At 40.0% G+C, this 16,275-nt stretch overlaps 1 protein-coding gene across 2 annotated transcripts in view; it reads right to left on the minus strand.

Annotated features, from left to right (window-relative positions):
* GRIN3A (glutamate ionotropic receptor NMDA type subunit 3A) overlaps positions 1-16,275 on the minus strand; it is a 147,641-nt gene that overhangs the window by 92,961 nt on the left and 38,405 nt on the right. For both annotated transcript variants that reach the window (XM_074361922.1, XM_010952959.3), the window contains exon 2: positions 3,793-4,397. In XM_074361922.1, coding sequence (XP_074218023.1) covers positions 3,793-4,397 — 605 coding nt within the window. The remainder of the gene's footprint in view (positions 1-3,792; positions 4,398-16,275) is intronic.

Genomic DNA, 16,275 nt, shown 5'->3' on the forward strand with positions numbered 1-16,275 from the left:
TAATTTTCACCAGAGTCTGGTGTTTAGGATGAGATAAGGGAATAAATGTGGGCAAGGCTAAAACCAATTTTGAGAAATAAAAACAATTTTTATATCTTAATGGTTTAAAAAATTACTCGCAAGGATTTTATGCTGTATTATTTTATTTGGTTAATTTGTTAAGGATTATGATTTTATAAATATGTCACGGCTAATGTTCCACTATTCAAGTGACATCCAGTATGCATATAAAATGCAAACTTCTAAGCTTGGCATAAAACCCCTGTGTGGCATGCTCTCAGACGAACAACTTTTCCAGAATCACGGCAGAACCTCTTCATGGGCAATGTATGTGCCAACTGTACTAAATTGCTCTTTTGGATCTTGATGAATTTGCATATGCCATTTTCTGTGCCTGTGGATTTCCTTCAAACCGGAAAACTCCTAATCATTTATCAAGACTCAATTCTAGTGTTTCTGCCTCATCATCAGCTCTCCGAGAAGAGTTAGTTATTTCCTCCTCTGTGTATCTGAGCTTATTTTTACTTTTAAGAGCTACATATCCCTTTGTTTTATAACCATTGACTCACTTTTCAACCTCATGCTCTAGGCTGTCAGCTCCAAAAGGACAGGATACAACTTCATTTTGTCTACCTCACCCCAAGTTCAACAAATAGTCACCGACTGCACACAAAACACCCTTGCATGTGTATTTGTGAAGTTATTGTTAAATAATAGATATCATGGCTTCAAGTCATTAACATTTAATAAAACAACTTGCAAATAAACTGTTAAAGATCACTGTATGCACTTGGCCCCCAAGTGGTTTTGTCTACATGTAGTTATGATGGATGTTTGCTCTGGCATGTGGGGACCCAGGAAGAATAAAATCCTTTTTACCTGTAATTATGTCTACGTAGTCTGCCATGAGAGATGATCTTTCTAATCTAAAGGCCTATGTTGAAAAAGCCATGTTTGGGGGGATTTCATTAACATTTTAAAATGTTAACAACTCTGTCAGCCTAAACCGAAAATGACTGTGTGAGAAATGAAAGCTTGCACAACTCAGACACTTGCTATTCATGGCTCATTATCCTCACGACTTGCATTATGCAGTGAGGAAGTAGGGTCAGCCTCACCAAATTTGGGAACAATTAAGAAAATTACTGTATGCAGATGTGACTTATGGACTGAGAATCACGAACTTTCTAAAAGACTATATTCAACAAAATAAATCAGGATGATGAAAAATCCACAGATGTTTTATAGCTTAAGGCAGCTTTTCAGTTATTCATTATAAAGACTCTTTCCAGGGTTTTGCCCACTTCCCTTGACCCTTTCCTGAATACTTTGAAACTTTCTCTTTGACTGTCTTCCTCGGGGAGTTTAAGAAGTCCTAGGCATATTTCCTGAAGCTCTTTGAGTTCATTCTCAAACACATCCAAGGGGATAAAAATATTGTCACTGTGAATTGCTGCCAGGATCCAACCCTCACACTCTTCCTTTACAGCTTTCAGAGTTTGTGGAATAAACATGTGGAAATAACCACAAGGGCAGAGGTTGTCCACTAACCTAATATTCTATGAAAAAAAAAAAAAAAAAAAGGAAAAGAAGGAAACCAGACGGTATCCAGGTAAGTTTAAAAACCCACTGTTTCTAATTTAGAAAAAAATTTATTTATCAACCATCCATTATTATTCTACAGCAACAAATGGTATAGGAAGTAAATATAATATAAAATTTTTTTCTTCTTTCTGTGTTAATTTCAATAAATGTCTATTCAGTAGCTGCTATGTGCTTGGCATTAAATTAGGCTGAATAATAGTGTTTCCACTTAATAGAATTTATATTTTAGTTTGGAAGTCAGATACATAGATAAATAATGATGATGGAATGGACTAGGTACCACCATATAATTTCATGTACAAAGTGCCATGGGATCTCTATAGAAGGAGGCACAAAACTGTAATATGATTTCAGTTTTGAGGAGGCAGAGAGATTAGTTTCATCTTGATAAAATAAATCCCTAAAGTATAAACAACCCAAGAGTCAACAAATATTTCTCCTTGCAGTTTCTAAACATTTTTAGGATCCAAGCAGAATTAATTTTCTTGGGTTCTCCATTTTATATGGGACAGAAAGACAAATAATTTAATATAGTTTCACAAGTGGTTCTTCCTGTCTGCTGTTTAAGATTGTCCCTCCAAAATAATCACTATTTGGAATTGTAACTAAAGACTTTGCTTCGATTTTTGTTATGAAGGAGAATGTTTCTTACCCCAGATAAAATCTTGAGCCTTAATTATGTGCTAGTTCAAAAATAGTAGATTAAATCTGGATAGTAGCTATAAAATAAAACATGCACAGATGAGAAAATTCAAAAACAATATGGGAAAAACGGTAAGTTCAGATGATGATAGAACATCTTATTTTATCATTAATAGATTCCTAGTAAATGAACTTTGAATTATTTTATTTTAGTAAGAACATTCTTTAGGAAGTGTGTAGGCTATGCTTAAACTCTGCCATATATATGGCATTTAGCATGTTGCCTCACCCACAGTAGGTGCTCAATCCATATATGTGAAATTATGGATGTAAAATGCTTGGGACCTTCTGCTTTTTCTCAAATGTTTGTGTCTTTTTAAAGGCAAGACATCATGAGACCTTCCTGTGTTCCTCAACACAGATACCCCTGTTCCAAGGCAACTACCTGAAAATGGGGCCAGGCTATGGCTAAGCCTTTGCCTCTGAAACAGCAATATTTCTCTCTGACCACAGGTGATCCTTTTCAGAAAAAAATTTAGGACTCTTGTAAAAATATCCCTTAAGGACATTCTCCTTTTTCTGGGGATCATGAAAACTATGTCTATAGGATGGATTATAACTTTACTTAAACAGGTTTTTCATTCTAGCTTCTGAACTAGATTGAGGAACTGGAAAAGAAAAGTAGCTAATTAAAATATATATATAGTACCTAATATATATATTACTCTTGTGGAACTCTTAGTTTGTTCTTTCTTTCTTTCTATCTATCTATCTATCTATCTATCTATCTATCTATCTATCTATCCATCTCTACCATCTGTCTATCACAACTCCTCCATGGATAGTAGGATCTACTTTTTATGTAAATGGGCATAGGACATAGGAAACCGAGGCTCAGAGAAGTTAAATCACTTGACCAAGTCATGCCAATAGTAGGTTGCAGAGCAAAAATCCAAGCTCAGAGAGTCTGGCTCAAGGGTCTAAGTCTTTACCCACTACTCCACACCGCGTTAAGCATCATGGCCTCGGAGGAGAGAAAAGTGTCTCCTGCTTGACTAATTTTTTCCTCTGTACACGTGCAGAGATTTGTCCTATTCTGTTGATGTGGGAAAGAGTGGGCAGGGTAGAAACATCTGTTGTGCATCTACTATGAGCTGAGCACAGTGTTAGGTACTTCTCATGGTTTCTTTATTATAATATGTCAAGCTATTCAATATCCCCCTAGTTTAGTAATTAGAAAACTAAGGCTCAGAATTTTTAAGTACTTTGCTGAGAACATACAGCTAGTGTAGGACTAAGCCAGGGTTTAAAAGCAGGACCAAATGTTTTCTCCTTACCATGTGCTTACAAGTCTATAGACCAAATTCCACATGACAGATCATGAAACCCTAGCCTTTTGTAACCAGAACACCTTTCAGAAATATTATTAGAGTTTAAAGCTACTCAGAGTCAAGATTTCTGCAAAAGGGAAATAGATACATAGGGAAATTTTACTTCCTGTCAGAGTCCTATGAATGGGGATGTAACTCAAGCCTCGCATCCTACCTTGATAAATATTGTCCTGAAGTGAGATTTGCAGTTTCCACATCCATGCAGTTCATCGTGCTGGGAATGAGAGCAAGTTCTGGCTGGATCATGGTGGCTGTGGCTACAGCTCTTGCAACCAGTTCCATGGCATCTTGTACGTAGTACTCAAAGATAGACTGTGTTGTTTTTCCATGAGCAATGAGACCTAAGGGCAGACCTTCTGTCCTCAGTTCCTCGACGTTCTGGGAATCCCCCAGCACCCAATGGAGCTCAGGGGACATTGCCCCAAACTGGGTGGTAATTTCAAAAATCTGCCGGATACTTCCCATGTCGCAGCCGAACATCACCATTGTGGGCGTACTGTCCTTAATGCTCTCAAGTTGGACCTGCAGGAAGCTCAAGAGGTCCTCAGTGGAGGAGAGGCTGGCGGTGATGTTGATGATAGAGCCCAGGTGGAACCTGGAATTATTCTGGGTAAGGAGGAGGAAGTCAGTGATGTTCCAGTCTTCCTGGCACAGCAATACGCTAAAATTGTACCAGTTGTTCATGGTCAGGATTGAGACAGTGACATCAGCATCAGGACTTAATGAATTTTCTAAACTCAGTTGGAGGTGAAGGGGATTCTGTATTTAAAGATATGAAAAACAAGAATTAGAAAGTATTGGCCAAAGATCATAACATCGGGTACTATTTGCTTTCTTATGAAGCTTAATCCTTTGCTTTTCCCTGTGATATTCAAATGCCTCTGGGACAAAGTTCCCGTAATTTGGAAAGCAAAGTTTCCTGTCTAATGGAATTGACTCCTTACAACTGATTTCCTTATAATTTTTGCTCAAAGTATCAGAGGGCAGATGGTTCTTGGTGTAAATGTCGGGGGTGACATAATCATACATTTAGTCTTAAATTTTTATCAGGCTTGTCGACTTCCTTACAGACAGTCCCCCTTAGGCATCCCATTTCTAACTATCCCTGTTTTTAACTGATTTGTTAAATTTCCCTCTCAGGTGAAATAACTGAAAGAAATTACTTTCACTTTCCTTTATAGGTAATAGCAGAAAAATCTTAAAACAGTACAGGTACGTGTAGAAGGATGGTGTGGAAAAAGGATGCATCACAGTTTCCCTAATTTCTAGCCCCTGGGTAGGCACTTCTAATATGTGGTGGTATGGTCTGAATGTTCATATTTTCCTAAAATTCATGTGTTGAAATCCTAATCCCCAGTGTGATAGGATGAGGGGTGGGGCCTTTGGGAAGTAATTAGGTCATAAGGGCAGAACCCTCATGAATGAAATTAATGCCCAAGAGACTTAAGAGAGCTCCCTTGCCCGTCCCACCATGCAAGGACATGGTGAGAAGCTGGCAGTCTGCAACCTGGAAGAGGACGCCAACCATGCTGGCATCCTGATCTTAAACTTCCAACCTCCAGTATTGTGAGAAATGAAATTGTGTTATTTACAAGCTACCCAGTCTGGGTTACAGCAGCCTAAATACACTAAGACAGAAGGAATAATCAATAATATATACATCAAAGTTAAAGATATAGTCTAATATTGAAGGTTTGATTGCATTTCTATATCTCCTGAGGTCGGATTCTTGCTGTGAAATGTGAAACGTGTGCTGTTTAAACCTATTTACATAACTTCCATCACAATTTCATCTACTTATAGAACTCACCAACTCAATGAAGGAAGAGTATCTTATTTGAAAAGTCACAGATCGTAGGGGTGAAGTAGAAATAGTCCTCTAATGAATACATTTGCTAATTGTTTTTCTCGAGAGCAAACATTTGACATACTTATCCTTTAACTGACAGCCTGAGAATGGTAGCACAATGCCTGACACATGCCGGTGCACAATAGATGGGGCCATAGTGAACTAAATGTATTCCCATTTGGGAGCTATCAGACTTTTGGATTATTTTTGAGAACTTGCCAAACCTTCAGGTCAATAACATAAGTAAAGAAACAAGGTGGACTTTCTCAGTAAAGATTCAAGCCCTTGTACAAAAGGAAAGGTGTGGCCTTCCCTAATGTGTGTAAGAAGAAATAGGGTTTGAGCTAAACTTTGAATTCTTTGAAGGGTTAAAAGGATTCTGATGTGTGTAGAATAAGGAGTGAGGATCAAAAAGATTTAAGGGAGAAAAACTATATCCAAAGGCAGTAAATAAGAGCAGTCATGGTGGTAGGAGGGAGGGAGATTTAAAATTTGCTCTAAGAATTGGACTTGTATCATTCCAAAAGAAGCTTTTGTACAGGGCTGAAAAGGAGGAAAGCAGAACTTCTGGAGGACCATCTATGGGCAGCATTCCACAGGGAGAGGGGAAATAAGTCCTTCAGGATGTTGACTGGGTGCTAAGGCTAAGGGTTGAGACTGGAAGCCAGTGTTGGTAATGATAGGAAGGGTGATGAGAAAAGCTTTTATTTTTAAAAAAATGTTATATTTTTAACTAAAATTTAGTGAAAAGATCAGCTATGAGAGACAAAGGGAGAAAAGGTGTCAAACCAGGAGACAGTGTCCAGTAGGTAGTTCCTGTGTCCATGCTTCAGATGCCATACAAGGTAAGAGGAATGGACACTTCACTTCCTCCCTTCTACTACTGACGAATGTAAGTTGCTCCAGAGAGTGCTTTCTGCCCTCCTCTTCCTTCCCTTCTTCCTTTGTATTTCCTCCTCTGCTTTAACCCCCTTCCAGAGGCAAAGAGCAATGGAAAGCCAGCTTTACATTTAGCTGGCAGGAACAAAGTATTCCCGACTGTTCTCTTGGCCTCAGCTCCCTGTTTTGTTGCCAGTTTTCTTTCTAAAACGTAAATATGACCATATCATTCTTCTGCACCATAACTGAATCACCCATAGAACAAATCTCAAAATCAATAGTATGGCTTCAGAGGCCATCCTGAGTCTTTAACTTTACCTCCAATACTCTAAACATGCACATAGTGGACAGTTTATTTCTCTTGTATCAGAGTGAGCATTTTCACGCCTACATACATTTGATATGCTGATTTCTCCACTTGGGGATGTATTTGCCTGTATTCATACTCATCGTTCAAAACTCAGCTCTTCTGTGCAGATTTCCAGAAACTAGTTTATGTTCCATTTACTACTGTTTCTGCTGCTGATCTTTTTTTCCTCACAATATTTTACCCTGTTGATTTTCTATAGTGGGGAACTTTTTTTTTTTTTTTTTTTTTGGTTTGGGTTTTTGTTTGATTGCTCCTTTAATGGTTGCTCAAGCAAAATTAATCATCTCATATGTGTCATTTTGTTCATCCCTCTATTACAGCACTCTTCACACCATAATGTAGCTGTTTGGTTAGGTGTTTCTCTTCCACGCTAGACTGGAAGCTTCTTTAGGATAAGGACCGTATCTCAACCAACTCTTCTAGCACAGTTCTTAACATAAGACAGCATTTATCAACTGGAATTTCCTTGTGTTCACCTCAAGTCCTGGGCTATGATCACAGTCTTGTCACCGCCAAGATTGAGAAGACCATTTCTGGCAGAGCTTCAAGACCCAATATTTTGCCCCCAGTTGGAACAAAGGCTCATTCATACATTTCCTACAGAGAGATTCATTGAATCAGTATATGAAGAGCAGGCTCTAATGGAGGCAGGGATGAAAATGTTCTCCTCATGCTAATCAGGGAAGTAAAATTAGCTAATCATACTGAGCATTTAGCACCAGAGAAACAAATACACTTGGTGTGAGAGAGTGACATAGGAGTAAAATGAAGACCCCCGTCCCCATGGATAATGATTAATCCATATAATCACACTCATCCCTACAAACAATTCTACTAAGAAATTCCAGATGTTGAAATTAATCCTATCACAGACTTAAGAAACCTTTAACTAATTATTTATTAATAATTGTTCAGTAACATCTAGTGATACTGTATTTATCTAGCAGCCTCAGCTGCAGCATCTCCTAATTTCTCTCCATAAAGGAAGAGGCACACACACACACACACAGATATGAAAACTTATAACAATAAAATTCAAGCCTAAAGTAAAATCAAAAACTGGAACAAAAACTAAACAAGACCTCCCCAAATCTGTGTCATACATATAGTCTGCTGTTTGCAAAAGAGCAACCCCCAGCCTGAAAGAAGGCATATATATACATATTTTTTAAAAAATAATTTCCACTCTGTTTCTCTCCTAAATCAAAGATCCAATAACATAACAACCCAAGAAACAGGAAGCCTCCCTCTCTCAACCATGCAGATAGAGTGAAACTGCCTCATAAGTACATTCAATGTATTTAAATAAAAATAAACAGGCTCAGTAGTAGGAGGTAGGGGGAGAGAAAATATGAAGTTAATAGTACTGATAATTCTAATTCTTCTAAGTGAGTGTACACTTTATTATGTATGTATTTTCATGTACTGTAATAAATACATTATTGCCCATAGTTGTATACACAAAATTGTACATGCCAAACTACACAGGTAATTTTGAAAATTGAAGTATAGTTGACATACATTATGTTAATTTCAGGTTACAACATAGAGATTTGACACAAATACATTACGAAATAATCACCATGATAAGTCTGGTAACCATCTGTCACCATTCAAAGCTATCACAGTATTATTGACCATCATATTCCTTATGCTGTATACTACTTCCTCATAACTTATTTATTTTATTATTATTATTTGACTTATTTATTTTATAACTGGTAGTTTTCACTTCTTAATCTCTTTCATCTATTTTGTTTGACTTCTACCCCCCTTACATCTGGCAACCACTAGTTTGTTCTCTGTGTCTGTAAGTCTGTTTCTGCTTTGTTTTGTTTGTTCATTTTGTTATTTAGATTCCACATATTAGTGAAATCATATGATATTTCTGTCTGACTTATTTCACTTAGCATAATGCTATCTATATCACATCATGTTGTCACAAATGGCAAGATTTCATTCTTTTTTATGGCTGAGTAATGCTTCATTACATAAATGTATACATATATATCACATCTTCTTTACCCATTCATCTATTGTTAGACACTGAGGTCATTTCTGTATCCTGGCTAATTTAAGGAATTTTCAAATGCAATTTTCCAATACTTTGAATTGAATCTTTATTTCTACCCAAGATGACATGCCACCCTAGTCCATTGATTTTTAGGCTTTTATTTCCATCATAACCTGCTCCAAAATTATTCTAGAAGCTGAAATTCCTAAAAGTACAGGGCAAGTAGCGTGGGTGGGAAATGGCCATGCTGAAATGCACTCATGGAATGAAGTCTCAACAAGTCAAGTGCAGAGCTAGAGGGAGATAGTAGTTGCCAAGATGAGGATGTGGTTGTCAATGTCAGAAAACTACAAAAGTGTCAGAGATTTACCCAGTGGTGTAAGGGAAGGTTGCTTCATCTGCTATGGGTCACAGTGGATTTATAACTAGTAAAATATTAAAATTCCACAAAAACAAAAACCAGGCAAGAATGGCAAGAAAATCTGGAAACAGAAAAATGATAGAGGAGTCTTGCCGTAAGAGATATTAGAACACATCAGAGAATGCAACTTCTATATAACAATAATAGTTAAAACAGGTAAGTACTAACAAAAGGATTAACAGGTAAATAACTAGAACAGATGTTAATGTATATTAAGTACATTGATTTAATATACTATAAATTTAAAATTATAAAAGAATATGGAAGAAACATAGATAAAATTAGGAACTGAGAAAACAGGTTATTTGGGAAAATAGTATCATTTACTTCCTAATTCCAGCATATATTAAAAATAAATTCTAAAACAGTTAAAAGTTAAAAAAAATGCCAAATCATTAAAAGATAGACCAAACAGGTAAATATGTCTCAGTAAATATGTCACAATGATAAAGAGAAATACGGTAAACCAAATATTATAGTATACCTATTTCTAGCATTAAACATCTATCATAAACAAGCAAAAAAAGAAACACAAGAAACAAGATTATTTTCAACAAATCTGATGAATAGTTACTGTTTACAAAACATAAACAACATTTACTAATCAATCAGGAAATAGAATCTTGACTGAGCATTCATTCGACCAAGAAAAATAGTTGTAAGCTCCCACTGTGAGTCATGCTCTCTGCAAGAAGTTTCCTTTTGCTCACCTAATGGGTGAGATATAGACAATACACAGGTAAGTAGACAAACACTTAACGTAACTATAAGTTATGGAAATTACTGTAAATGAAACTAAGAGTGTGGCAAGACTAGGAAAGGGGAAAGAGTGTAGCAGGAAAGTGTAATAATTATGATCAGTAGCAAGGTGAATGCAAGTATTTGCATTGTACAAGCACTCTCTAATTGGGACTTTATTAAAAAAAGGGATGTATATAAAATGGTTAATTTCTGCATATAGGTAAACATATAAAATGATTTGAAAGAACAAACATTTAACCAAGAATGTGGTCTCATTCTGACTATCCATTCTTCTTGAACTTGTCCCAGATAAATGGCTGGAGCCACCACCTGCTTCTATGTTTGATTCCTCACTCTCTTTTGCAGTGTCTGTACTGTTCTTGCTTAAATCCTAAACTGTCCTTGCTTAAATCCTAAACTGTCCTTGCTGTCTTTAGTCAGCTGAGCCTTTCTCTCCTTTTCTGGGGCAATAAGTATCATGGTTAGGGCCTAGTAGTCCTGGCAACCTTATCCTTCTGGCTCCATCATTTATGAGCCATGCGGCCTTCTACAAGTTACTTGGTGTCTCTGAGTCATACATTTCTCATCTCTAAAATGAGGCTACTACTACCTCTTACTGTACAGACTCATTCTGAGAAGTAAATGTGAGAATGTGATAATGCATGGAAAGTGACTGCCACAGGGTGAAGGCCCAGTGAGTGATGATTGCAATTTTCTTCGAGTTAAGTCACTGGGTTGGACATGCTTGGTAAAGTGACTGCAATGCAACTTTTTTCTTTCTCTTTTCTATTTTCACACAATGGTCCCTGCACTAAATAGATATCTTTTACAAATACCAATTACACCAACTCTTCAGCAGGAAAACAGCAACTCTATCTCAGGATGGGAGAGGCCATTTATTTGGAAGACATCATATTCACAGCAGAGCACCCTGCCCCGCGCCCCCTCCAACCCTCCAAACTTCTCTCTTTGGTAAGTGGTTCCAGTGTCACTTTACAAGTTAAGGAATTTTTGGTGCCAACTGCTAGAGATCCCCTATCAGTTTTCATTCTTCCCAAGAGCACAGATTCAGCTGTTCTCAAGATCAGTAAAAGTTTCAAAAACAGGATTGGCTGCAGTAAAGAGCTTGCCAGACACTTTGAGATATTCCCTGACAGAAGAAAAGAGGTAGTGAAACTGGGTTTACTTTAAGCGTGGAGTAAAGATGAAATTCTCTCAGTTCTTTCCTGGGCAAGCAAACCCATTTAGTTTTGCCTTCTCGGCCACAGCTCAGAAAGTGCAAGTGAGCATAATACTTCCACCGCTTTTCACAGAGATGACACTCCCTCCCTTTCCCAAGTCTGCTGATTGCTAAAGGTGTTCAAAGGGCTCAGAACCTCAGAACTGCTTCCGACACTGCTGTCGCTCATCCTCGGCCAAAGAGGCTGCAGGAGGTTTGCCATTTCTCATTACTTCACACCTCATTTGACCTATGTTATATATAAGTATTCTTCTTTCTGAAAATTGAAGCTTATTCCTTTAGAAGCGCAGGCTTTTAAATAAATTAACTGTTGTTACAGTTGCATTAGTGATTCAGGCAAACATAAGGCATAGTCCTTGCCCAGAAATTGTGATCTAATAATAATAATACAAATGAAAAGCTCATACCTAGCAAAGCCCTGAGTGCTTTTCGTATTGTCTTATTTTATCCTCACGATGGCCTCCTGAGATGATTAAAGTGATTAGCCTCCTTTAACAGATGACAAAAATGAGGTGCAGAAAGAGTGAGTAATTTTCCCAATGTGGCACAGCTACTAAGAAACAGAGCCTGGATCCAAAATCGAAGTTTGTAAAACTTGAAAGCCTGTGCTTTTGGCCAGTACTCTGTATTGCGCCTCCCACTTGATAAGAACAAAATGTGCAGCAGAGCCTTAGTTGTAGATTGAATACTTATAGTTCCCATTATTTGCAAGTAGCCCGAAAGGCCCGTGAAATCAAGTCACTTTTAGGATGTGTGAGGGCACGGGTTAGAATGACACGCCCTGTGCGGCTGGCACACAGGAGCCAGTGAGGGGGCCTAGCCTGCTGCCCGGGTTGGATGGAACTTCCCACCCATTTTCTTCACTCACCCTCCCATCTGAAGCAACTCTCATGAAATGATAAGACTTGTGTTTTTTCTCTAACAACAATTTAACAAAGAAAGCTGGTGGTATAATTGGTGATATTAGTTTTACATTTGATAAACAAGAATGTTTGGAAAAAGTTTTACTTGAAGTTTTCATTTTAGGTTCTACTGAATTTCATGGATGAAGCTATATTCTACAGTGGTGCTCAACCGTTAAGTATGGGAGTGTCAACAAACATCTTAGGATATATCCCTCAGGATTTTGAGTGATTTATAAAACAACACATAAGAGAGTAGTAAAATACAATGAATGCTTCAGGAGGCAGGATTATAAATGCATGATGCAGCTGGCATAGTATCGCCAATTTCACTGCAACAGTAGGGGGAAAGCTGGTCTCCCCTCCCGGACAACAGCAGACACTGGTAGACTGGCCCAGTCTTCGGAGGAAGTGTTGTCACACCTAATACTGTCTTCAAAAACAACTGGCTGATTTATTCATCCAACAAAACATGTGTTGAAAGCCTATTATATGTCAGGCTGCGGATACAGAGATGCTTGTCTTCAAGCAGAGGAAAGAGCAGGCACACACATACAGTAGATACTCTTTGAACGAATTCAATCCTTCTTCATCTCAAGCCAGTTTCCAGAAAGGGAAGTCAGGGGCACAGCAGGTCAGCTTGTGGCAATCACTCAAGCTTCCTGCACTGGGCTTTTGATCATGCATTTTTTTTCCCATTTTAGTTCCATCTAATTATTACTACTCAACTCTTTCATCTATATTCCACCCACTTCTGCCTTTTGTTGTAGATGGCTATATTTGCTTCTCTTACCTGACCCTTGGTAATCTTGAAAACCTTGAACTGCCACTCACTCTCTGAGCTCTGTTCTCCCAGACCACTCATGCAAGGTATACCCTGCACAGGTGCAATTCCTAGGGCTTAAAACTGCCACCGGTGTACTTGGGGGAGGGAGGACTTGAAACGATGTGTTAAAAGGATGTGGCTACAGAAGATATGTAGTCATTTGGTGCTCAAGAGAGTAGTCAGCTCAGGCAAAGCGTCCCAGTGCAGGAAAAGGGGAACCTGGGACAGGCAGTCATTGGAAATGTGGGCATTTAACACCAGGGAAGATGAATAGCAGCAACAAGATCTAAACCCTTGGTCTGGGGTTCAGAAGGACACTGCAACTCCCAGGTGAGTCCAGAGGAGAGAACACTAGCTCTGTTTGGAGCAACTCAGATCTTTGTTTGAATTGTGGCCCTGCCGTTTACCAGTTGTGTGTCATAGATTTCGTGAAAATCGGTTAGCCTCATGGAGCTTCATTTCACATTTCTGTGCAAAGAAAATGATACCAGCTACCTTGAAAGGTTTGTGAGGATTGGATAACATAATGTACACAAAGCATCAGCTCACAGAAAATACTAAGAGGTGGCTTGTAATAATAGTGATGATGCTGATGAGATTAGGTACATTATACCAAGAGAACTGACTTATAAGGGCTAGACTGGTGGTGCATTCAGTTTATTTAACAAACAACTGAGAGGAGAACGGAGAAGATGGCGGAGTAAAGGGACGCTCGTGGCTCACCCTCTCCCACAGATACACCAAGACCCACATCTATGGACCCACTCAGCCAACCAGAGCACCTGCGGAACTCCGACAGAACATCGCCCTCTTCAAAAGATAAAGACGCCAAAAATCTGGTAGGAGAAAAGGAAAAAAGAAAGAACAAAAGGCAAAGCAGCGCGGGATGGGTCCCGCGGGGAGGGAGCGGCAAAGGAGGACTGGCGCTCGCTTGCTGGGTCTCCCCTCTCCAACTGAGAGGCCAGCGGGACGGAGGGGGAGCCTCCGAGGCTCGGACCTGTACAGAGCAGCCCTTGACTGACAGAACTAAGCTAAACGGGCACAGAGCGTCCCCCGACACCCAGCCTGAGACGCGGGCTGGCAGCCGTGGGCAGGGCCAGGCTGCACAAGCCGGGCGGAGGACGGGGGTGGCTGCACGGAGGCAGCCCCGGGGGAACGTAAGGGGCTGCGCGCCGTGGCTGTGGGTGCACAGGGCAGAACAACCTGGGCCCTCCATTAAACGGCAAGGTTGAGGTGCTCTTGGGGGAAGGGTGCATACCCTCGTCTCTGAAAACCCGCGGAAACTTTTCGGGGGAAGAGAGGCGGGGCTCAGGCACAGCCGCCATATCCTCCGGCGCTTAGCACCCAGGCGGAGGCGGGGGCGGGGGCGGGGGCGGGGGCGAAACCTGCATCTGCACCGAAGGGCTTAGCAGCCTCAAAGGCCAGACTGAGACTGGCCTGCAGCCTGGGGCAGATAGGATCCTTCCATCCTGGTCCCTCAGAGAACTTGCTCCACAAAGACAAACAAGGAGCTGGGTTCTGGCTCGGAGCAGGGACAAGGCTGTCCTTCGGTCTTCTCAGAGCCCACCTGCGGAGCACCGACCAGGGCGGAGCGCCGACCAGGGCGGAGCGCGCAGCCGCACAGAACAGCGCAGCTACCAGCAGCGCAGGTAGAGCGAGAGCGGACCCCGCCTTTCGGGCAGGAACACAGCCCCTGACCGAGGTGCTGGGAGGGGGCACGACCCGCCCTCCTACCCGGCCAGTCTGCAACATCTGACTGCGGCATCCGGAGGGGCAGTGACCCGCCCGCCCACAGCAGAGGAGCGCTGCACCTCACCCAGTGTTAGGAGGAGGCACGATCTGCTTGCCGACAGGTGCTGGGAGCAGCACAGACGAGGGCGCCAACGGAGGGCCTCTGAAAACAGCAAGCTGAGCTTCCAAAACAGGACGAAGACAGAAAGACTTCACATTAAAAGCACACAGACTCCAGGAGAACACCGACAAACCCCCACCTCTTTTTTTTTTTTAATCTGTTTTTACCTGTTCTATTTTCTATTACTCTCTTAATTTTTACTTCTTAATTCATTTCTATTTCTCTTGGGTTTTGATGTCCTGTTATTGATTAGACACAGGTTTCAAATGCATCTATTCATCTCCCCCCCCCCCTTTAAAGGTTTTAAAAGGACGTCTCAACCTGATTAATACTCTGCTTCAACTCGCTCTTCTATTATTCATTATACACTGTTTTCAAACCCACTTTCTCCCTTCTTTTAAAATTCTTTCTCTCTCTCTCTTATTTTTTTTCTTTTTTTCCTAAGTTCTACTCCTAAATAGGCATTAGATAGATAAAATCCTTGAGGACCAAAAATAGACAACTGATACTCCATAAACCACAGTGCCAGAGAGGTATGAGCAAGATGAAGAAGCAGAGAAACCTTCCGCAATTAAAAGAACAAGAGAAATCCCCTGAAAGAAAGATCAATGAAATAGACATCGATAGCCTACTAGATCAAGATTTCAAAAAAGGAGTGATCAAATTGCTGAAGGAATTAAAAGAGATAGTGTTTAGAGATATAAAATATGTCAAAAATGAAATTGAAGCTGTAAAGAAGAGCCAAGTAGAATGGGTAAACTCATTGACACAGATGAGGAATGATCTAATAGCTGTGCAAAGCCGACTAGATAATGCAGAGGAACGAATTAGTGGTCTAGAAGACAGGGCAATAGAAAGCACCCATTCAGAAGAATTACACGATAAACAAATAAAAAATAATGAAAATAGTATAAGGGACCTATGGGATAATATAAAGCGTCCCAATCTTCGCATAATAGGGGTCCCAGAAGGGGAAGAAAGATCAAAGGGGATTGAAAAGGTTTTTGAAGAAATCATGACTGAAAACTTCCCAAACTTAAAGAAGGAATCAGATATCCAAGTACAGGAAGCTCAGAGGGTCCCAAACAGGAAGAACCCAAATAGACCCACACCAAGACATATCATAATCAAGATGGCCAGAGTCAAGGATAAAGAAATGATTCTAAAGGCGCAAGAGAAAAGCAAAGAGTAAGTTACAAGGGAACCCCCATAAGGCTCTCAGCTGATTTCTCTACACAAACACTACAGGCCAGAAGGGAGTGGCAAGATATATTCAAAGCCGTGAATGAAAAAAAGATGCAGCCTAGGATACTTTATTCAGCAAGGCTATCCTTTAGGATAGAAGGAGAAATAAAGAGTTTCACAGACAAGAAAAAGCTGCAGGAGTTTAGCAACACTAAACCCATGCTAAAAGAAATATTGAAAGGGCTATTCTAAATAGAAAAGCAGCAGGACGCTACAGAAATGAGAAACTCACAACTAGAAAGGTGATAACTCATGAATTACAAATCAAGTAAACACGAAAATTATAAAAGAAGACATA

The sequence above is a fragment of the Camelus bactrianus genome, chromosome 4 (assembly GCF_048773025.1).
Source record: "Camelus bactrianus isolate YW-2024 breed Bactrian camel chromosome 4, ASM4877302v1, whole genome shotgun sequence".
Taxonomy (NCBI): Eukaryota; Metazoa; Chordata; class Mammalia; order Artiodactyla; family Camelidae; genus Camelus; species Camelus bactrianus.